We start from the raw sequence: 23,254 nt of genomic DNA, 5'->3' as shown, positions 1-23,254 counted from the left end.
GGGATCCTTGCTGGGAGCTCCCTTGGAGTCACCGCAGCCTGACAGAAAGTCCTTCCTCTACACAGGGCTGCTTACAGCGCAGAGGCTTAAAAAGAAGAAGAAAAAAAAAAAGGAAATGAGCTCCTGAACAAATTGAGGAGGCACACGGAAACCAGAAAAATAGCACAGTGCTTTGTTCGGCTCACCGTCTTACTAAAACTTTTCTTGTAAAACGCTGTTTGAAGAGCTGTAGATTCCTATTTTTTTATTCCTGTAGATTGCAGTGACAAATTCATAGGCCTTAACAGGCACAGGGGCAGGGGGAGTATGTATTTAAGTAGTTGAGTGTTTTGTAAATTTGCTTTCTTTCTTAATAGACAGAAATAGCAAGTTTTTTTTACAGCTTTCATGTGATGCCTTAAGTGCAGATGACTAGGACTAGAAGTGATAAGAGTCGGGACAGCGTAAATCTGTTGCATCTAGAGAAAAGTCTTCAAAGCCAATGCCAGAGCTATTTGGCAGTAGGGAGGACCCCAGAAGGCTTTACAAGAGAATGAGATAGCAGGTGGCCTACCGACAAGGTTAAAGAAGCAGGGCAGAAGTGAGGGAGCTGCTGCGTCCCATGTGGTGGCGGGGGAGGGGCTGGGTTAACTGCGTGTGTGTGGAGCAGGGGTGCGCCTGCTGAGGAGGTGCCCATGACAAAGCTGTGGTCCGGCTCTGCTACTCCCAACCTGTCACAATAGCTGGTGGATGGAGAAGTTTCCTTGTGTCTAGGAATTACTTCCTGACTGGCTGGCTTTCCCTCGATGGGGTAACGATTAATAGTAAGTGCTCATTTGTTAGTGGTGTTGTACAGGTAATATTAACATCTAGTATTGAGAATTAACACTCTTTATAAGTTCCCTGCTTTATAATCCCCCTGCCTTGAGGGGAGGGAGCAATGACTTTTTTTTTTTCCTAATCCCTGTGCATATGAAATGTTGGTTTTATTCTGCTGAAACCCAGTTTTACTGAGCTTCTTAGCCTTGCCAGGTAGCTCCAGTTATTCAGTGCTGATGAAATACCATTTACAAGTTACTTTAAGAGGCTCAGAGTGGAGTTTTAGGTCGTGTAACAAGAAGCTGGTAATAAGTTAATGAATGTAACCAACTTAACAACTAGCCTGTTTCAGAAACAGATGGATAAGGCTCGGTTAGCAGTGGTATGGCACAGACAGGCTTTTTTTTTTACTAGCTGTTAGGATTAATAGCATATGCCTGTCAGGTTCAAAGTGTTCCCCCCCCCTTCTAAATTTTACATCTGAATTGTCTTAGAAAGCTGGGTCTTGGCTTTGCAAGTGCCGAAGGGTTCCTATAACTAGAGCGAGTTGCAGCAGCGATGCCAAAAGGCTCTAGTCACAACTACATTCATTGTTAGGCTGCGCTAATGAATCTTTGGTAGATTTCCTGTGTTGATACGGATGCTGCCCTTGAAACACTTCTCTAGCCTTTGACAGTATCATTTTATTGCAGTGTTTTAAAGGCAAAGCTATGTAACATTATAACATAATGCTTTTGCATATATAATGTGCGTAGTACTATCTAAAGCAGCTGTAAACTTGGGTAGTAAAGTAGGCATAAAGGTTGAAGTGCTGCGGTTAGAAGGCTCTTAGATTGTTTTTTCTGTGTTAAACAAAGCTGGTTTTTGATGGGTTCTTATCTTTCATAACCCGAGGCTCAGTATGTTGTTGGATGGGGGTGTTTGTTTCTGAGGTTTGTTATTCAGAGGTGAGGAAGAACAGTACGTTTGGGTTAAGCTTTGACGGACAAAAGGAGTTGCTATCTGTCCATTTCAAAGGATGAGACAGAAGCAGCAAGGGGACGGTGGAACTGTGAAGAATGATGGACCCAGGCAGAGCGAAGGCCTTCTTTATCTTTTTTGTTGTACGAGGGTTTGTGCAGTGAAGGAGAAGTTTGGAAAATTAAATATGACACAAATATGGAGAAGTCTGTCTCTCTGAAGTTACGGATGATGTCCTGGGGACACTAAAGTTAGTTGTGGTAGCTCTAATACTGAAAAAGGCTTTCTAGCTCAGTAATTGCAGCAGACTGGACGTGAAAATTATGAAATGTCCTTTTAAATCCATCTCAAATATCAAATGCAAAACAGTTAATATTGTGAAGAGTGAAAAGGAAAGTAACAACAAGCAATAAGCTGCTGGGCAGCCGAACTCTGCCACAACTGCGCTCACACTCCCCTTCCTCAAAGGGAAAGGGGAGAAAATACGATGGAAAGGACTCAAGGGTTGAGATAAGGACAGGGAGATCGCTCAGCAATTACCATCATGGGCAAAACAGACTCAGCATAGGGAGATTAACGTAATTTACTGCCGGTCGCTAGCAGGCTAGAGCAGTGAAGACTAAAAGCAAACTAAAAACACCTTCTCCCATTGACTGTCTTCCACCTCCTCCCCCCCAAGCCGTGCAGGGGAAGGGGGGCTGCGGTCAGTCCTCCGTGGTTCTTCCTCTCCGCCGCTCCCCCACGGTCCCTCTCTGCCCCTGCTCCACGCGGGGTCCCTCCCACGGGATGCCGTCCTTCCCGAACTGAGCCTGGGGGGGCTGCCCACAGGCAGCAGCTCTTCAAGAACTGCTCCCACACGGCTCCGTACCACGGGGTCCATCCATTCCCCAGGAGCAAACTGCTCCAGCGCGGGTCCCCCATGGGCAGCAGCTCCCCCCAGACCCCCTGCTCCACCAGGGGCCTCTCCACAGGCCTCAGGGGAACTTCTGCTCCATGCCTGGAGCTCCTCTGCGCTGGCCTTGGTGTCAGCAGGGCTGCTTCTCTCGCATTTCCCACCCCTCTCTCCCAGCTGCTGTGGCACAGCAGTTTTATTTTTCCCCTTTATTCAATCTGCTCTCCCAGAGGCCCAGCCAGCGTCGCTCTGGCCAGCAGCGGGTCCCCTTTGGAGCCGGCTGGAGCTGGCTCTGGTCTGACAAGAGGCAGCTGCTGGGCTCTGCTCACAGAAGACACCCCCATGGCCCCTCACCACCACCAAAACCTTGCCACATAAACCCCGTACGCTTGCCAAAGTATTTTTAGTTTATGGAAGGAGGAGGTGAAGTTGTGGCTTTACACAAGGGTAAATCTACTTCATTGTTTGCATAGACTTAAACAGAAATTTATTATTGAACTGCGTGAAACTGATTTTCCTGGAGACTTTAAGTGTTGGCACTGGAAGGTATTTTTAAACCACAGTTCAGTTCTGTTATTGTCTCGATTTCTTGGTAGGTCTTAGAGGTGTTTACACTGAGTAAATAAAGCCTTTTCCAGGTTTGAGCTTGTCTTTGTTCCATTAGAGTTAGCAGGCAAAGGTAGGCACGGTAAGTGTGTGGAAATTCAGTATATTGGTGTGTTTTTACTGAGTGCAGATAAAGCAAGCAAAGTTGCTTTTGGGTGTTAAAAAATAAAAGTTAAAAAAAAAGGGGGGGGGAGGGGGAAGGGGGTCCATGGGGTAATGGGGTGCCCAAGGCTGTACCTGTGATGTGCAGTAGAGTCCCAACCTGTAGCCCTGAACAGTGCTGGCTGGCACAGTTTGAAAGCTCTTTTACTGGCATAGAAAGATGCTCGCCATCCTGCTTCCATTGTATTTCTTATCTAGAATTGATTAGTGCAATCATGAGATGTGCAATTTTTCTTTAAAAAAAAAGGAAGAAAAAACAACAAAAAACTTCTGTTTAGCTTTTTTTTCTTTTTTTTTTTCTTTTTTCTTTCTGTAGTGTAGCTAATAAACTGTCATTTAGTGTCTCATGTGTCTTGAACTGGTATTTCAAGCACCAGAGTTTCAATGTCTTTTTCAGGCTGGTGGTTCTCCTACTGGCCAGGACAATTAATAGCATATGTGGACTCTTTCCGATTTCTTAATTAAGCTATATTTAACCCAACAGAGAAATGGGGTAATTTAATGTCAGGCAGTAGCCCCTTTTTCCTTTAGGCATGAAGCATTTGTCCCTTTGGAAGTATTCCACCAAAGCAGCAGGAACGGCCTTTCCTTGTTCGTTAAGCTAGAAGCCCTGCTAGAAGCAGAAAAATTAGTGACTGAGGTAGAAGAAAGTAGGCAATGGCACGTGCAGCTGGTTCCAGAGGTACCCAGGCTGGTGGGGAAGTGGTGGGCATCATTGTGGTGTTTGGGAAGAGCGGTAGGCTGCCCTCCAGCTTTTATATGCCTTGATCCTTTGGGCAGGAGAAGTTGAACATGCTGTATCACCGCTCTTCTGCTGTAACTTTCTGTATTTCCTTTGCCTTACGATATGTGGGAAGAAGAGGAGAAGCACTTACTCTGTTTTTTTGTTTTTTCTGGGTGATAAAACGGTGAGTGTGGAGCTGTATATTTGTACTTTCGGAGTGCCTGTGAGTGCTATCTCATAGGGAGCTTTTGTTTTTCTGAGTGACTTTATATTTGGGACCAGAGAGGCTGGGGAAAAAGTATCTCGAGTGGGTAAGTGTTTGTATTACACAGAGTGTTTGCTTCAGTTATTTAACATGATGGTTAAAGCATTGATTTCTCTGAAGAGGCATCTCTAAATAGAGAGGACAAGTGAAAAGCTCAAGTATCCCTCCATAATACTGGAAACTCATTCTCCTTTCTTATATAATCCTTCTCATGCTGCAATCTCTTGGAGTCATTACTGATAAACTCCTGAAGGAATGACCGTGCAAGCTGAACCATTCTGCTTAAACTGAACATGTGGTTCTTGCAAGTACTTGATGGCATAGGTTATTTAGTTGGTCTTTTATTTTTGTATTTTCCAGGTCGAGTCCTAAGAAAAGTAGCAGCTTGAACGGGGAGTCCATGTCTTGCTCTGTGAGGTCATGGGCTATGTAGCTGTAGGTTGTCAAGCTGTTCTTTTTTTTTTTTTTTACTGCAAATGTCTTTTATTGGAGTGTTTTTTATTTTTTTTTCCCAAATAGTTGTCTAAGGAAGAAGGGGGAATCTTAAGACTTGACTGGCATCGCAATGGTGGTGAAGTTTGAATTGCTTAATGTCCAGAGAGGAGGCATTCGAAGTTCTTGGTCTGAACTTTTGGGTAGACCTGTGCGGTATCAAGAGTTGGACTTGATGATCCTTAAGGGTCCCTTCCAACTCAGGATATTCTATGATTCTATGATTCTTCAAAATTATTTCCCAAATTAGGAACGTCTTTAAAGTTTATCTGTCTTATGTGTATTAGCAATAGCACTTCAATTGGCAGTCTGAATAGAGAGGCTTTCTGATGTGCATAGTTTCTCTCGCCCTTCTGTTTTGTCAAGCCCTATTTCACTTACTCTGATTTTTTAGGTTTTTATAGTAAGATGTTGGGCATGTGCAATTCAGGAAGTTGCTGTAAATTCTTAAGTGTCCTGATGTACAGCAAGCACTGCCTTCACTCTTGGGAAGATTTGGCTTGTTTGTTGTTGTTTCTTCTGAAGAGGCAAACAGGAGAAGTGCCCTTGCAATGAATCTGTTAACTGGAGTGCTTGAAAGTGATTAAAGGCAGTGTGGACCAGATTCTTGACTCTGAGATCCTGATTCTGCAGCGTGGAAGATGATTTGTGTGGCAGGTGTTGTGAAGGCAGCTGGGGCAGTGTCACTTTTCTCATGACTATGTGACATGGCAATCTCGTATGCTTCAAGCTGAAACTGTAATTACTGGTTTTCTTCATTTGCTCAGTGTTTGTGTAGCTTGTGAATTGCCACTCCTTGCAGTAAGTACTATTTTATTTTCCGTAGGAATCCAGTTCAGTTGTTCAGATATATTTCCAGACAGCCTTCCAGCTCATAATCTAACTTGTGGAGTTAGAGTTGGGATCGGTCACGTCAACTTTTCAGAGTATAATATCACTGAATCTATGTTCACACATCATCTTAAAGGTCATGCCTGTTACTCATTCTGTCTCAAACACAGTTATGCTTTGCTAATATTTGAGTAGCAGAAATGGTTTGTTTAAGTTCAGAAGGTATAAAGGGGGAAAAAGCAGTATGAAGACTTGAAAGGTTCTGACGAATTTTTGCTGAGAGCATAGAAAAAAACATGTACAGAGCTCTGACACAGTCCCAATAACAAGCATGGTTGCCGTATTTCAAGTGTAGCAGGTGGTGAGATGCTGAGTGAGGTTTTGATCTCTAATGAAAGATTGGGAAGCTGTGCTTTAGTGCTTGGGATTTCTCTTTAGTCTTTTCAAGCCTACTGCAGGCAGATAATCTGAAACAAGAGCATTGTTTTGCCTTTTACAGTTTGTAGCTGTATTCTCTGTAGTAAGAGAGGCCAAACCAGGAATTAGTTTGGATGTTGGTTGCGATCCTTGTCTTGCATCGACGTGCAGGTAAAAATACTATTTCGCGTAACAGTGCACAAAGTAATGCTTTAACTTGAGCTTTGGTCGCATTGTCAGGTAGCTAGTGTACTGACTGAACTTGTTTGGTACTGCAGGAGAAGAGCCGTGCATTCGCAGCATTCGGACCCTGCTGTGGCTCGTCTGCCCCCCAGAGCTGTCACGTGCCTCTTGTACAGAGATGCAGAAATTTGCACAACAGGTTAAGAAACGTGTGTAGCCTGACAAAGGGATCTGTTGTGCAGCCCAGAGCCAGTTCAGCATTCACCAACACATGGTCTAACACTTCTTCTCGTTGTCAAGTTACTGGTCTTTGAATCCCTTAAGGATACTCATTCCAGCACTGCACTGTATGTGGACATGCAGCATTATGCCTGTGTTAATGGCAAATAATTCTTCCCTTTTCTTTTTGAAGGACATTATCAGTTTAACTTCTGGGGGCCCAGAAGCAGTTAAATACTGAGCAAGTCCTTTGGAATCTGGTAGTTCTGAGCTCAGTTGTTGGGAGAGCGGCCAAGAGTCAGATTGTCGTACAGGAAGAGCAACTTGGTTTGGAGCAGCATCGTGTTAATACGATGCACAGTCTCAAGCTGTCTTTCCTTTGCCAGACTTTGACAAGAGAGATCAAACGCATGTGCCTTCTAATTGCTTCTTACCCGGCGTGTGTGTTTTGATAAAACATGTTAATGTTGCAGTAGTCACAATATGCAGGTTTTGATTTTTGCAACTAACCTCCTGCACACCCTTAAAGGGTAAAGCAGCATGCAGTAATAGAGGATATATTAGCTTTATCCATTAAAGACTTGGCCTGGCTTTAAAAGAATCTGAGCATGGTCTTATTTTGGGTGTGCATTTTTTGTTGATTCACCTGAAGGTTTTTTTTGTTTTGCTTTAGATGTCAGTATTTTGTATGTCAACATAGAAAATGAAAACTTTGCTAGCTAATAAAAGTAGAATTATTTTTCAGATGGGTGTTAACCCCAAACTAGTGATTCTGGGAAGGGTATGTTTATTTCTGTCATGGGTTTTCGTCGCTGTAATATCAGAACAGTCAGTCATTAGCTAGTATGTTACCCATAGGGAGGTATTTGTACAGTTTTCTTGTGTGTGGAGAACAGAAGTAAATGCCAGAGATGGGACTTGGTCTCTGCCTAGCAGCTCAGTGGGTCTCCCTTTCCTTTAGCATGAAGAACGTGAACATGCTTTAATATATACAGATGTTAATGGTGTGGACTTTGATATCTTTCTAGCTGTAGATGTTTATTTGTTTTAGCTGTGAATGTGTGCAAACATGATGTCAGGTGAATGTCTTGTTTTCTGCTAAATTAATTACACTTTGGGCTGACAGGAACAAGGCTTGATAAAATCACTTAGGTAGTATTTCTTGTCTCTTGTTCTACAAGCATTGTTTTTAAGTCCTTGTTCTTGAAACTGTTTAATTTCTTAACCTTAGGCTATATTTATTTTCTTGTAGCTCTATTCTGCCTCCATAATACTCTAGGTAAGTAGGCTACCATAGCGGAAAGAGCTGCAGTTTGTAAGCAGTGCTAACTGACACTATGAATGCGTTGCGCCTGCCAAAATACCAAGTGCAAGTGTGTCAGATTGCAGGTGGCTCTAGGAAACAAAATTGATTTTGCAATGGGGACTCACCAGGACGGTAGGCTGGGTCAGTCACCTCGTCTTAACTGGTTTGCTTAGGATGCTGTCTTTTTCCTCAGAAAATGCTGACATCTGTTTTGGAATGGAGGTTTATTCTCAGGTGTTTTTATAGGTTTAGCTTAGAAGCTGTTAATGTAGTAGAAGAACAGCTGCTTCCTGAAATATTTGGAATACTTGCCCTTTTCCAGTACCGTAAGCTGGAAGTCTGAGGCTGGTTTCCATATCCCAGTGATACTAAACAACAGTTCGGGTCCTCTCGAGCTTTTCTGCTGCAGTAGATGTGTATTTGTCCTGGATTTTCCGCTCCGGCCTAAGAAGTTATGCAGTGAATGTGAGACCCCTGTTCTCTTGAAGGTCTAGGTTCTGTTTTTTCTCATCATCATTGCCTAGCTGCTGACAAGGAAGGAGGATGAATTCCTCATCTCCTGCTTTCCTGATTGTCTTGTGAATGGATTTCAGTCTCCCGAGTGTTTGTCTGCTGGTTATGAAGGTGGGAGCCTTTCCCTTCCTCTCCTCTGATGCTTTCCTTGCTCACAGTTCTCTAGGTTGGTTATTTTTTACTCCTAGATATGGCTGGAAAACTAGCTGTTTTAGCCTTGATTCTTGTTCTGTCTGCACTGCTACTCCTGATGCAAATGGTGAAAATACTGAAGAAATGGTTGTGTAGAATCATATGAGAGTCAACACCTTCTGGCTTTTTCTGAGGCATCAAAGCTGGTATTGATCTGAAGAACATCACATCCCCTTAGGGAAAGCCATCATCCTGCAGATGGGGAAACAAAAGAAGATGGAGAGATTTGCCCAGGGGTGAAAACAAGTCTGTACAAGAGCTGAGGGCAGAGTTTGGAACTTCCTGGCTCTGTGAGGGGTTCTTCCTCATTGCTTCTCTAACAAGTTGTTAATACACCTCGAGTGCCGTATACAGAATACGTATACGAAGGCAATTGTGATTTTCTGGGACTTCAGGAGCTTTTATTCCAAATGATACACATGTTGGTCTTCCTTCTAAACTTGCAGATTACTGTCTTTAATGGATGGATTTGTTCATGTGCTGCCTTGAAACTTTAATACGCAAGTCTTGAAGAGATGCGTACTTAAAGGATTGGTCTGATTCTTGGTTTAATTCTTGTACTGACTCATTTTACCTTTTCTCGTTGTTTTTACTTGTTGTTTGGACTGTGATTTCTGTCTGTGAATCTTGTCTAATGAACCATTCTTGCAGCATCTTGCTGCATTTCATATAAGAAAGAATAGTTCTAGAAGTCAATGATAAATAAGGCAAGTTCTTATGTTTTTGCAATTCCTTTAGGTTGAAAAACTGCATGTGACATTATTTAGAAAGACCGTTGCTAAACCACTTCTTTAGTTTTTGGATAATTACTGAAGGACTTGCAAGACACTATATTAAATGTGTTTCTTTGGAGAGACAAGCTATGGACAGACAAAACTTGGACCTAGTCTTAATGTAACTGCTAAATGCACACAGGGTAGGCCTGTGCTATTTGAGAGTTTGGACAGAGCCAAGTGCTCATTTGGATTGCGGTGATGTAAACACAGGAGAAGGCCATTTCTTAGTGTTGTGGTTTTGAACTTTGTGTCTCACAGTAAAAATAGATCATTAAAGAATATAAGGCACTTAATTATCTCAGTGACACAAATGTGTAAGGGCCTGACTTGAATGTAACTTGTGTTGTGTGAGACGAAAATAGGAAGTGTGAATGACGTTCATCATGTCTGTGCTGGACATGGGACCTGTTCTGTGCGTGATATGCAGAAAATCAAGCTTTCTTAAAAAAAACAAAAACAAACAAAAAAACTAATTTAATCCTCTGGAGCCCTGTCATCTTTATATGGCTCAGTAGCTTAGTCTGTGTCTGTAGAAGAGACCTTCAGTTCAGTTTAGATGAGCTGTCGCTTGGCTTCGTAAGAATTCATGACACAGTGGGGAGATCATTAATTTTTCTCTGAATGAGACATCCAGAGGTTCCTTAAACCTCAGAAGGCAGAAAAATTTATATTATTATGGCAGTTGTAAAAACCAACAAACAAAACCCAAATAATCACTCAAAAGCTCAACAAAACAAAACCACTTGTGTTGCATCTGATTTGGTGAAGGTCCACGAATCCTGGTTTAAATTCGCAGTATTACCTTCCCAAAAGCTTAGTGCTTTCTTCAGATGTGCCCAGTTTGTCTCCATCAGCCTGATTTACTCCCTTGTTTTCACTTACTGTGCTGTTAAACTGACACTGGATTATATAGCTGCATTTGTAAGAGGAAATTATGTTGAAGGACATGTTTGGGTGTAGACAGTGGATTGGTCATAGAGTTTCCATCTTTAGGAACTAACCCAAAGCATGCAAGCTTCCAGGCTGGGCTGTTTAATGAATAACTGCCTTGTTCAGAGTTACTGCTGTTGACTGACTGCCCCTTGAAACACAGGAGGTAAATGAGAGATGTTAAAAGCTTTTGATAATTTTGTCTCTGGTAATCAGAACTCAGTCATTGTAGCATAGACGGTTTAAAACGATGCAGCTGCTCCTACTATCTGGGAGTTACAGTGCCTCTTTCTAAATCATCAAATGTCACGGCGTGGGGTTTGGAAGTATTGTTGCAGAAGGAACCCCAAGCATAAAAGTGGTGTAAAAGACTTCAGATAGCAGTCTCAATAACAAGATGTTTTGTACACAAATTGGGGTGTTTGAAGATGTACAGCACGTACCGGATAGAGCTTGAAGAACTGCCTGCCCTGTGCAGGTGACAAGGAAAACCATTACCTAAAGTACCTCAGAATTGCGTTTCCTGGTGTAAGCATCCCAAATCCCAGGCAGTGTGCTGTCAAGGAACTTTGTTGGTCCCCTGTCCTCATAATCCAAAGATATCTGTGTCCACTGCCCTGGCGTGCTGAGAGCTGAAACGCGTGCTGCTGTTGACAGGCAGCTACAGAAGAGATGATGAAAAATCCTACTACTGATAGATTGAAATATTTGTATCAGGTGTTCTTAATATTTCATCTGGTTAGTCTGATCGTGCTTATGGATGAAGGATGGTCAATGAGTGCAGTGGTGGTTAGACTGAGATGTAAAATGGGTGCGAGGCTGTACGTAGACCCCTCCTAGCAGCAAGGAGGTCTGAATTTCGTTGTGCTGGTTTAGTGTACTTATGATGCCATAGGAAAAAACAGTAAACCAGAGAGTCATCATATGACATCTGCCTTAGTCTGAAATGCTTGTAGCATCCTGAATTGCTTAGTTGATCTCTGCACAGCCTAGTGACTCCTTTGTTTCTGTTGCAGCCAGTGGTGGCGCATGTCCACGTGCCTCAGATCAAGCCATGCTGCTGGAGCCCTGCGCCTTGTGCTTCGCCTCGTTTCTGTGGCACGATAGCTCTGTGGTATTGAGGGGGTGAGCTGCTCACGTGTCGTTACAGATCCGTTCTCTGACTTATTCTGCCCTGTTTTTCTCCGCTTGCATGTTAAAATCACAGTTAAAGTAGTGGTTTCAAGGAAAAAGAAAGACAAGCTACAGACCGAACATGAGCTTGTTGGAGAAGGGTTTTTAATTGGGTGTTAAAACATTAGGTATGAAAATGGAACTTAGTTCCCAAAGAGTGAGGATGGTTGTGCACTAGATAAGTAATGTATCCGTACCCACTAATTTAAGCATTTGGTATCTGTAGTTTACTCAAATGCTTGTTTATTATTTTGGAATTCAAATAAATTTAAACCAACACTTCTGTGCATTAAAAAAGCTTAGCAAATGACACTTGAAATCAATCTGTAAAATGAATTTAATTCATGGGTTCTATTGATCATAGCTGCAGTGTTGCAGAAGGAGTAATTTCATTTTCCTGTCAACTCTATATTCACAGATATCTTCGTCCTGCTTTTCAGACTCCCTCAGCCTCCAGTTTAGAGTAAATGAGAGATGGAGCTGAATTGAGTGAGCAAACCAAGTCAGGAGCAATGGGGGAAACACTTTCCGTGTGTGGAGGAGACAGGGAGACAGGTGCTGTTCCAAGACGTTTTTATAGTGGTAGCAGTTGCTAGTTATAGATTATTATTATTATTTAATCAATGTCTTGGAGACCTTCTGAAGCCTTGTTGTGAGTAGTTGGACAGGAAGCACATCCTGCCTAAAGGCATCACCTTGGTTACATCTTGAGTAACAGGATATGTCTAGCCTGCTGAGGTTCGAGAAACTTGAGGTTTACTGGCACCGTGAAAGGGAATTGCATTAATTCTAATGGCCTAGATTACACAGTTAGCATAATCCCTTATATAAATGTTTAGTCAACAGTCTTGACCTTGAACAAATAGAACACAGTTCAGGTTATTTAATAGGGTTCTGTTGTGTGGGTTTGTATTTGTTCTTTAAGCTTACTGTTTGGAGAGGGAAGCATCGATGACATCAAGTTTTATCTCTTGAAGAAAAATCTTGCTCCTGCAAATGGCTGTCACTGGTGACAAGTGTTTCTTGGCTTCAGAAACGTGGATAGTGTTGCTTGAACTTCTATATTTTTTATTCCAGAGCTGGTTTACACCAGCCAGGGAGAATCTAAAAATGCAAACCTGGTAGAAGATGCAATTATGAGTAATGCAGTGCACTGTGGATGAGAAATTCAACAGCAGTACTTGACAAAACTTTGTAGGCTTGTGCAAACTTGCTTTAAAATGCTAACCTGCTCTGTAAAGGGGTTATTTGCTTATTTAAGTATATTGGGATGTGCAAAAAGTGCATTTGCAAAGCAGGAAAGTGTTTGAGGAGACTAAAATGAGTGGTTGCTTTACTGCACCTCATAAGTAAAAACGACACGAAGATCCTTGCATCATTTGAAGATAGCCTTGTTCCCTGGATGGAAGCTGGTTCCATGAACACTGAACTAAAAGATACCAAGCTGAAAATTGGCTTGTTTTTGTTACTGATGTGCCTATAAATAAACCGTTGTACTTTCTTAGTATACAAAACTGCATAAAATAGCTGAGCCTTCTCAGATATCTCTGCGTTGTACTGAAGTTTTTCCTGGTCCCCACCAGTGCTGGCAGCAGACTGGATTTGTCAATTTAAACATAAAAACTTGTGTTCTTTCTGTTAGAGGAAAGCTCCTGATCTTTTGTAAGAAGGGGAAAAAAAACAACACAAGTCTACCACCTCTACAGTACTTCTACCTTTGTTATGTTTAGCTTGCTTTTGGTTTTAATAAGAAAATAATATTGAAAGTAGCCCGAGAGCTGTAAAGGCTGACTTTTTAAATGAATGAAACTCAATGGATCGTGACTTGTTGCCAAATCTTACCCTTATTTCCTACTTTCAGTTTCTGTTGGTATAGATAATGGAGCCATTTAACACTGTCAAGCCGTTTCTATTTCAGTGTGATTTCAGAATCTGTAGCTGAAAAGAGGTTAACGTTTTGATCTTCACAAGCAATTAACTGCACTGTTGGTGGTCTTGTCATGTTCTATGCTCTCTTCTTTACTAACAGAAGAGCAAGCATTTGTTGTCTTAAATACGAGAATCTGTTAAATACAGGCATAAATATACTCGTTTTCCTTCAGTGAATAGGAAGAGGAGGTGATAACTGTTATGAAAGGAGCAGAGTGCTTGTGACTAATTCTCAGACTAATTCAAAGTTGAAGCATAGAGAGATTTTTTTTGCATTTCTTGTAATGAGAGTAAGAAGTAGAGTGGGCAGGGGGTTTGCCCTAAGAAATATGTTTTGTCTCGGGTGAACAAGGTGGTGTGTTACTTGTGTGATGAATCATGTGCTTGCCTTTTTTTTTTTTTTTTTTTAAACTTCAGTTTAGTGAGTTATTTGTTGTGGTTACATCTTTCTTAAACTTGACAGTATTATAGGAAATGCAAGTACTTCTGTTTTGGTAGCTGTCTTCAATTAAAATAATTTACAAAATCATCTACGTTAGGTAACTGTTTCTTTCTGTTTTTTTTCTCCCCCTCTAGAAAAATAGCTGAGGCAGTCAGATGACAGCACAGAAACAGTGTCCTCATTAAAGCAGTCGACTGTGGATAGATAGCAAGTCACCTGGATACTCTGAGAAGCATTTCAGATGAGCAGCATGATCATCTTTAATGCAGAATGCTGAGCTTTGTTCCCTTTGCTGTAGGCTAGATCAAAGCTGGAGTATCTCAGTCAGCCAGCTGTCAGATAAAATGTGCTTAAATCTAGAACTTGAACAGTAGTGGTTAAATTGGGAAGTTGTCTATAGCAGGCATAGTTGACAATCCAGCAGAGAGCTGTGGGACTCGAGCTAACTAGAGCAGGTTTGTTCAAAACAGAAAAAAGAATAATCTGAAGTTCGTGTCACCTCATCAAACTATGCAAATTTTAATACGGTTAGTACTAGGTTGGTGGAGTAGATGTCTGGAGGAAGCTTTTGTGTAGGAGAGGACTAGTTCCAGGTTGCTCTCCTGGACATTCTCACAAAGACGTCACACTGCCAGCTGCAGTGAGAAAAATGACATCTACTGGGCTCTGAGGAGGTTTGCTTATTAAAAGGCCAATTAATAGTGTCTTAGTTTCTTTCTCATGCAAACATACACTTGCCTTAGACTCGTTTTGCTTAAATGATTCCTTCTTGAGAGAAGGATGTTGCCTAATGGAAAGGGAAGAAAGTGGAGGTTTTAAAAAGGGTAGGATTTTCAAATTTTAGAAAACTTTGCCCACACAGTTGTAGTTTGTCTTTAGACTGATTCAAGCGTCCTTCATGGTCCTTACAGGCCAGGAGTGAAAGGCAGTGCTGGTGGCTAAAAATTACTGTTATGGCTTTTTGATGCTTAACTGAGTAGTAATGTCAGCAACACGAGAAAAAAAATGCTCAGGTCAGTGCCATAGGAACGTTTCTTGGGATTTAAAAGAAGAAAAATATCCCTATCTGGGACCAGTCTTGTTGATGTTCCTCTGCATTCCACCCTCTCTGCTTTCTTACTTACTCTTTGTTGTGCAGTGAGGGGATCTTTTGTGACTTCTGGGCATTTTGCTATAGCCTGTTGTGTAGCATTTAAATTTGCATAGGGTTAATTTTTTTGCATGGTAACAAGCCTTTATGATCCTTGCCATTAAGAGAAAGTATAAATGAGATGTCAAAGTCTGTGAGTATGAGAACTTTGCTGGGCGTAAGGCTTTACTGCTGCATGGTGATTAGGAAAAAAAAAACAACAAACAAGTACTAGTACCTGTTTGAAGCACTAGCATCTGTGGGTTTTGGTTATGACGGCACATATCAGTTCATCTCTTTATTTTTTAAAGGGTGTAAAAAGTAGAAGTTCTTTGTACATTTGGCACGCTTGCTTCGCTTTGTCACTTCATCTGCTTCTCTGTTTCCAGTAAGAACACCAGAAGTTATTTTTCTGGGGTTAGCACCTGGATGTATTTGGTGCATAGGTATTAGTGAATAAGAAAGCTTTTAGCAGAAAATTTCAGCAGAGCTCTTTTCATCTTTCTTAGGGCGCTATAGTAGCTTCAGGTGTACTCTGTCGGGTGCTCAACTCAAAACTCTTTGCCAAGTTGGAGTGTAGTTGGTGGTGAGAGAAATGAAACCTGAGAGTGCCGGCTCAGAGGCAGGGCTAACACCGCAGTTAGGGACAAGGTATGCACAGTGGGTCTGCTGGTAGCGGGATGCACGGGAATGTCCTGTGGGGTTGTCCCAGGCAGCTTGCTTGGTAATGCACAGCTGCTGTTTTTGCAGTGCTGCCCTAAGAACAGATGGTGGTTTGAAGAAAGCAGCGCTTCTTGTCGAAACTACCCGTGATACTCAGAGGGTGTTACACAGAGGGAATTTGTGTGGGCAGTGGAAAAAGGAACAAGAGAATGTCCCTTTGAATGTGGTGTCCGTGCAAAGTGGAGAAATATTGAACTCCAAAATGTGTGTAGAAGAAAGGGATTATTTTAAGTGGAGGGAGCTATTTGAGCTCTTGATTTTGGGAATGTTGAGCTCTTGAGCTTGCAGGCAACATCTATCAAGTGCTCTTCCAGCTGGAGCTGCGTCTCAGAGCCTTGTGCTTTTGACTGAGACTTGTGGAACATGTTTTCCTAGGGATATATGCACATATACATACACAAGTGTGTGTATATAAATATTTATATATGCATAGGAACAGTGTCATTTGCTACTGCCTGTAGTCACCAGGTAGACCCCTTGACAGTGCTTTCAGCAAGTGAGCGTGCGCAGGTGACTTCAGTTGGTGGCCACGCAGCCCCCGCGGTGAGACAGCCCTTGTGTGACACCTTCCTGCTGGCTCAGGGCCTGCAGCGGGGTCAGGAAGGTGGTGGCAGTGGGCAGGGCTGGTGAAAGCTGGACGATGTTCAGCTTACTGTCTGAGAGCACGTTGAGGTGTATCCCAGCCGCCGCCGAAGTTCTCATCGCATTGCTGGAGAATGGAAAGCTTGTGGGATGGGATGTCCCTTCGTCGGCTCGTGCAGCGGTGCTTCAGGAGTGGCTGTGCAGAACTTTGTTCAGCGGCCACCTTGCCCTGTGGAGGTTGTGGAAAAAAGAAGTGTGTTCTTGAGCAAAAATTCCTCATAAGGCCAGAAAGCTGCAGGACAAGGTTCTGTTAACATGTAGCTTCTCAACAAACACAAAGTGTTTGGAGTCTGATAGAAAAAATTTCCAAAGTTTGAGTTTTGTTCTGTTTTAGAGGTTTCTCTTTCAGAAACAGACATAATTTTTACTAGCTTCAAGAACTAAATAGTGTTCTCTACATAAACCAAAGTACTTCTTGTGTTTGCTTTTAGTCTGCCGCTCCAAAAAGCATGCCTGCTACCTCCGTGTCCGCTATCAGGAGATGGTGCTCCTGCAGAGGAAGGACTTCCTTTGTTGCAGGAAGGAGGGAGTTCCTGATACTTGCAAGAAGTGCCCTGTGGTTATCCTAATGAGATGCCAGTGAAATGTGCATGGCAGCAGAACCCGGGGAGAGCAGAAATGGAGCTGGATGGAGAAGGAGCCTGCGTGGGGCAGCAGCAGCCTGTCAGGGTCACAGAAGTTCTCTGAACTCCAATAATGTGCTGGGTTTATTTTAAACATGGTGAGGGTGGGATCAAACTGAGCAACGAGGAAAAGCTTTTGACGTGGTTCTTCTGTGACAGGACAGGGTTGCTTCAAAATTTCTGGTAAAATAGCGTGTCCGTGTGCTCCTTCACGCATAGCAAAAAAGGGCCCTTACCACTGCTCCACGCAGATGTGCATGTGGATGTTGAGAGCTGACCTTTCATGACTTCATGCTGCTTTTGTGGAGAAGTAGTCCTTTTATTTTTCTTTGTGCTTTGTGTCCTGTTTTTTTGGGCACTGGCTTTGGTGTCTGTTGCACCTCCAGAAGGTTATAAAGCTCCGGGTTGTTTTTGTTGTTGTTGATGGTGGTGACTGTGATTTTTTTTAGTGTTTTTTTTTTTTTTTTTTCCAGGCGAAGATCTGTTTTTTATTAACACTTATTGTGTGCTTGGAACATTTAACAAGGCCTTACTGCTGTCCTTTGGCATGGATTTGCAAGAAAGTTTTATTTCTTATTGCTTGGAGCCTGCTTGCAGGGCATTTGTGCCCTGCTTGGAAGGGGACTGGTCTTACCGCATATTCTGCATATTTTGGTAGCCCCTAAAATGGGTCCTGTTTGCTCATAGGGCTCCCAAACCACAGGGCTCAGAAGGCTCTGCAGTTCCAGGAGGCGTGTAACTTCTGAAGGAAGGCATCTCTGGTGGCAGGTTAACCTGCTTTTGGTAGATACTGCTGACATCTAGGTGACTGCTGGCTGCAGAATTAGAGAGCAGACATGTTGACCAAGGGATCCAGGAGTCAAGTGATTGAGTGTGATGGCTCAGGTAATGCTGAAGGCATGAGTAGTTAATTCACAGCACAAACGAATGCACCTAAATTATTTTCTTGTCTTATGCTAGGTTATCTGAAATGCAAGAAAGCCTGAGCTGTTATTTTAAAGAATACTATCTTGTGGCTGGTTAGCCATTTTGCTGCCAGTTTTTTTTGGTTTTTGTTTTTAAAAAGGGGTTAGCATATGTGTGGGTAGATTGGTCACTGGAAAATAATTTGCACTTGAACCTGTTTATCCAGCTTTGCAAAGAGAGGGCCACATGTCCATCTCGCAGGGCAAGGTCATACAAAGCTGAAAGCAGAACTTGCAGACTTACTTCGAAGTAGAAATAAACTGTCCTTTAGCTGTTTCAGCTTCATTAAGAACAACTTGACATAATCACCAAAGAGTTCTGGAACTGTGCCTTAACGTAGGCAGTGATGCTGGCCTTACAGCCCATCACTGGGCTCACAGCTCTGAGGGCTAGGTTTTCAGAATTTCTCTTTTTATAGACTCAATATTGTATTTAGTTATTAGAGACATTAGTTGCCTAATCGTCCTGATGGTACGGATGAGAAAAGTGTCCATTACTTCCCACATTTCTTCATTCATTTTAGGTTAGTGAAAAGTACAGAAGAATCGTATGTAAATACTGTATCTGAAAAAAGCTTTTATATAGTCATCAGCTTTATAAATACTTGGTTTTGAGTATTTATTTGTATTGAAGTGGAAATTAATGTTAAAACTCATAGCCATCTCTCAGTAGCAGCCAGATTTTAAAGCATTTGTAAGGAAAGTGTTTATCCCTTGCTGTTTTTGTGTGAGTGGCTGTATAACTATAACTACTGCTTCTGGTTCAGTGCCTGTGAGTGTAGGGAGCAATTACTGCCTGCTCCTGTGCATATGCAATCCTTCTGTTGGTGGTGGACTGCTCTGTTTGTCTGAGATTTGACTTTTTAGTTAGGTGGTTAACCAGTTGGAGGAACAATGCTTGGGGTGCTTTTTTGTTTTAGCTGAATATGAAAAAAAAAAACAAAAACCAGCAACAGCAACAAAACCCCTTTTTCAGTCTTGTTGTCTGTATATCTAACGTGCATAACTTTGTTGAGAATATCTTTGTGGATATTGTTTTAGCTTGTCTTCATAGAACTGTTGTCAGCAGTCTGAAAGATGATAAAGGTAGTGGAAGATTCTTCAGCCTTACTTTTTACTAGAGTAAGCAAATAAGATGCTTTGAATTCTGACAACAACGCTGCTTCCTGGTTGGAGTTTCAGGAATGTAATGTGGTGAAGCATAAATTGGAAGTTGAAACTTGTGAAACCTTAAATATGCATAGGGGGAAGAAAAAAGAAAAACCAAACCAGAAAATTTGGCTGTTAGAAATATTTTTGGTAGTTTCAAACATTGCTGGTTTGCTCCTTAATAAGATATCCCCCGAAGTGGGTGATGAAAATCAAAGAAATGACTGTTCAAGACAAAAAAGACACAAGTAATTCAACTTGCTGAGCTTTGTAATGAGTTTATTTTTCAAAGCACTAGGTTTTTAATTGTGCAAAGTTTCTACTGATTTATATAACTGTAGGTGCTATAGAAAGGACATTGAGGCAAGTATTTTAATGAAAAGTGACTTGTGCAATGCAATTGTCCTCTAGTGTGTACTAGTGTATTTCAGTTTGGGTTGTGTTTGATGGAAATACAAGACAGGAAGAGATTGAGCTGCTACAAGTCTCAAAACTGGGAAGAGAGATGGAGATACTTAGGTTCAATCACTGCAGCACATGATAAAGTGGTTGCATGTATTAATATTTTTGGGAAAAAAGCATTTCTGATTTCTAAAAGGAGAAGAAGGGAACCAGAATAGTCATGGTGTATTTTCTTTTTTTTTTGTATACGTTATGTTGTGTTATGGAAAAATGAGTTGGTTTTGTGCCTTTACTGATATTGATAATAGAACTTTTTTTTTTTTTCTTTCCACTTCCTAAGAATGCTGGTGAAATGCCAGCTCCTCAGTCTGCAATCTCAAGTCTCAGGGCAAAGCAGCTACTCATCACTTCTGGTTGTGTTTCCGTATAGCTTCTGACAAGGACGTGTATGTGGCTCCTCCAGATAAAAGCTCAATGAGAGGTTTTTTCTTGAAAGTTTACAGCACTGATGTTTGCTTGTCTTGGTGATTTCAGTGAGAAGTTTGACAAAAGAAACTCCTTGAAAAAGTTCAAAGTGTAATAGTTCAGGGCAGTGCTTGGTAAAGATTGCCAGAATATTGGTGACAATTTTCCTATAAGTATTTATATACCTGTTCATGTTTTGTTCAGAATAGGTCCATTTATCAGAGAGCCCAGAGGCATTTTATACTGGAGATAGTATTTACTAATGGAAAACCATTCAAGGTCACATATCTACTCCTTTGCAAAATGGGGAATAGTTCTGCTTTCATGGCTCTTTCAGGGTTGAAGTATTAGTTAATATTGCCACCTAATGGCAAGAAGAGCAGTTGCCTGAGTTTTTTTTTCGCTACTTTATACCGATTTTTTTTACTTATTCATGACTACTTTACTGCTAGTCATAGAGAATTTTAAGCTTATACACTGCATACCTGCTAAATGATAGGATTCCTTCTCCTATATTCAGACACGTGGGGAGTTTGACTATTATGTTCGGAAGAAATTAAATGGGAGGGATAAATTACACTGGCACAAACTCTGTAACACCGTGTGACACCTGCTGTGGTAAATGGACAGTTTTTTGGAAACAGAAATGCCAGTCACCATTCTATGCCTCTGATTCGTATTTAACCATTCTTCTGGATACTAGTTATGTTCAACATTACACTGCATACCTGCTAAATGATAGGATTGTGATTTCTTAAAAATAAATACAATTAATGAGCTTTGGCTGCAAAATTCTAGGTGCAATTATTGGCATTATGATCATTTATAGCATCATAATAGTAGCATTTCCTACTGCACCAGAATTTCACTTACTTCAAAGTATGGTCTAAGGCTTTTTTAAGCTTACAAAACTGGTTTAGAAAAGGCTATAAAACTGGTTAAAAAGATAAGAAATGTTTGTCTTCCAATGGTTAGAATTTTGTGCTTTACCAGAGTATCGTTTTATACTGTTGTTCAAGTATTTGTGCTTAAAGTCTTCTTTTTTTGAGAGAGGACAGTATAAAAATTTTCCAACAACCATGACGTGCATGTTGGTTAGTGCAATTCCCCAGGCTGGTAGCAGGGGAACTCTGTAGGATCACTTCAGCTCCAGCTGGAGTTTAGCTTTAGACCTCGAGTAACCTAAGGGCACCTGTTAATGTTCTGGGAATACACTATGTAAACTAGCTTTAGCTTAAGCATAATAAATTGGAGAATTTAGACTGCTGTATTAAAATTGGCAGCAATTCTGTTTTGACAGCGTAGCATCTCACTTAGCTAAATGAGCAATTAAATTAAAAAAAAAATAATCTTGAAGAAAGCATCCTGATAAAACTTAGCTTCTTCAGTCATGAATTCTAATGTGCACATTTGCTCAAGCACACGAAGCCTGAATCAAATGATGGGCTTGATACTTGACAAATGCTGCTTTCAGATGCTATCAGGAAACGTGAAGCGTATGCATTTCCATTGGCTACCTGATTATCAGAGTAGTTAATCGCTTTAATTTGCGTATTTCTGTCCTGAGTGTATATCTTAGTTTTTGCACAAGTTAAAAGTTCTCATGGTAATAGTTGGCTTACCATCAGACAGCACTCAATTAAGGAAAGTACAGATTGACATGAGCTCTTCTGTGAGGCAGATTGCTTAAATCTATGGGAAAGCCGCGTGCAGAAACCTTGAGGTGATGTTCATGTAATTTGCTGGAGGCCTTGTGCTGTACTTAAGATGAACAGAAGACAGATAAAAGAGCAGAGTGGTGTTATTTTTTAATTTTTTTTCCCTTTGGCTTGCATGAATGTTTGGAAGTACTTTCTGTGTAGGCTGTTTCACTTTGCTTCTGTGTATAATTATTGTTTGCATGATTCTTCCCTACTGATGAAGAGAAGGAAAAACTTAATACTGGGAAGCTGGACTCAAATAAATGCCCTGTGGTTTGTGCTGCTGTTGGACTGAGAAGGCTCCTGACTAGACTGGTGGTGGGAACATGCTTAGCTCTTCGCTGCTTGTTTAACATGGATTCAAATAAAAAGAACTACTTTTGGGTTGACTGCTTGAACTGTCGGTGATTTCAGGGTGGATCTTAGTGTCTTCAGTCTATGCTGAGGAGTTGCATGACTTAGTGAACATCTGTAATGACTTTATTCTTATTTTTACTTCTTATAAAATATAGAGAATAAATGTACGTTTATGGAATGAATATTAACCTTTATCGAACACTAGAGGATTTAGAAACTGAAGATAGCAGAGAGTATCTTAACTTTGTTCAGGTTTCTGGATGACTGAAAATACTTCAGGTTTGATACCTGAATACCTAGAGTTTAGGCTAGGCTTTTAAATTTATTTGAATATGACAATGCTTTTAAAATATATTTTGCTTAATGTTGTAGCGGAACTGTAAGGTGCTTATGTTTTTGTCAAGAATACTTAATGTAGGTGAAATGGATGGAGTTTTCAAATCTTAACGTTTTAGTGTTTGTTACTCCTCACTCATTGACCGACATACTTCCTCATTGATTTTTAGCATGTAGGAATGTTGCCTTAGAAGAATAATAAAAGATCGGTTGGCTTCATTGGCTTGTAATTCTTTTTTCCAGGTGGCTTCTCAACTGTGTTCCTGGTACGCACCCATGGTGGGATACGTTGTGCACTGAAACGAATGTATGTTAATAATGTGCCAGACCTCAACATATGCAAGAGAGAAATTACAATTATGGTAAGAAATGCATTATTTGTAACTTGAGAATGTGTTCATTTATAATACACATACATCAACTGTGTCTTTAATGACAAATGCAAATAACTGCCATGTCTATAGTGCTAACTTAAATTCTCAAACCCTCTGTGGGCCACAGTTCTGTGACCTGAATGATACCGCTGGTTACTCACACAAGTAGTGTTATCTTCAGGATGCACAAGCATGTTGTTTTTCCAGTTGGCATCCATTGCGGAGGTAACTGATATGGCAGTAGCTGAAAACTTTGAACTCACTTGTGTGGTCACAGCTTCGATTGGTTTTGAGCTGATGGCCGGCAATAAAGAGAAACTAGAAGATTTTGTCAGGCACATTTGGGTTTATAAAGACAGGGCAAGAGAAAATCTTTTAGTGCCTTTTGGCAGATACTGCGAAAGCTATTTGTCTCCATTTCCATACACTTCTAGTTTAAACATATCTCATCATAGAAGCATCTATTTAATTATCTAATATAAGAGGTCTTTTTATGTTAACTCTAAGTTTTTGTATGAGTAGAAATTGACAACACTAGTATTGTCAGATATGAAATATACATTTCCTTAATTCCTATGT

The 23,254-nt window shown here is 41.1% G+C and overlaps 1 protein-coding gene across 3 annotated transcripts in view; it reads left to right on the top strand.

The window, feature by feature from the left end:
* The window catches only part of BMP2K (BMP2 inducible kinase), a 105,024-nt gene that overhangs the window by 40,542 nt on the left and 41,228 nt on the right, over window positions 1-23,254 (top strand). For all 3 annotated transcript variants that reach the window (XM_080591456.1, XM_080591455.1, XM_080591454.1), the window contains exon 2: window positions 22,545-22,663. In XM_080591456.1, coding sequence (XP_080447582.1) covers window positions 22,545-22,663 — 119 coding nt within the window. The remainder of the gene's footprint in view (window positions 1-22,544; window positions 22,664-23,254) is intronic.

Source organism: Anser brachyrhynchus, assembly GCF_964034855.1.
Source record: "Anser brachyrhynchus genome assembly, chromosome: 4".
NCBI classification, from domain to species: Eukaryota; Metazoa; Chordata; class Aves; order Anseriformes; family Anatidae; genus Anser; species Anser brachyrhynchus.
The sequence above is the reverse complement of the archived record's forward strand: the minus strand, read 5'-3'. Positions and strand labels throughout refer to the sequence as shown.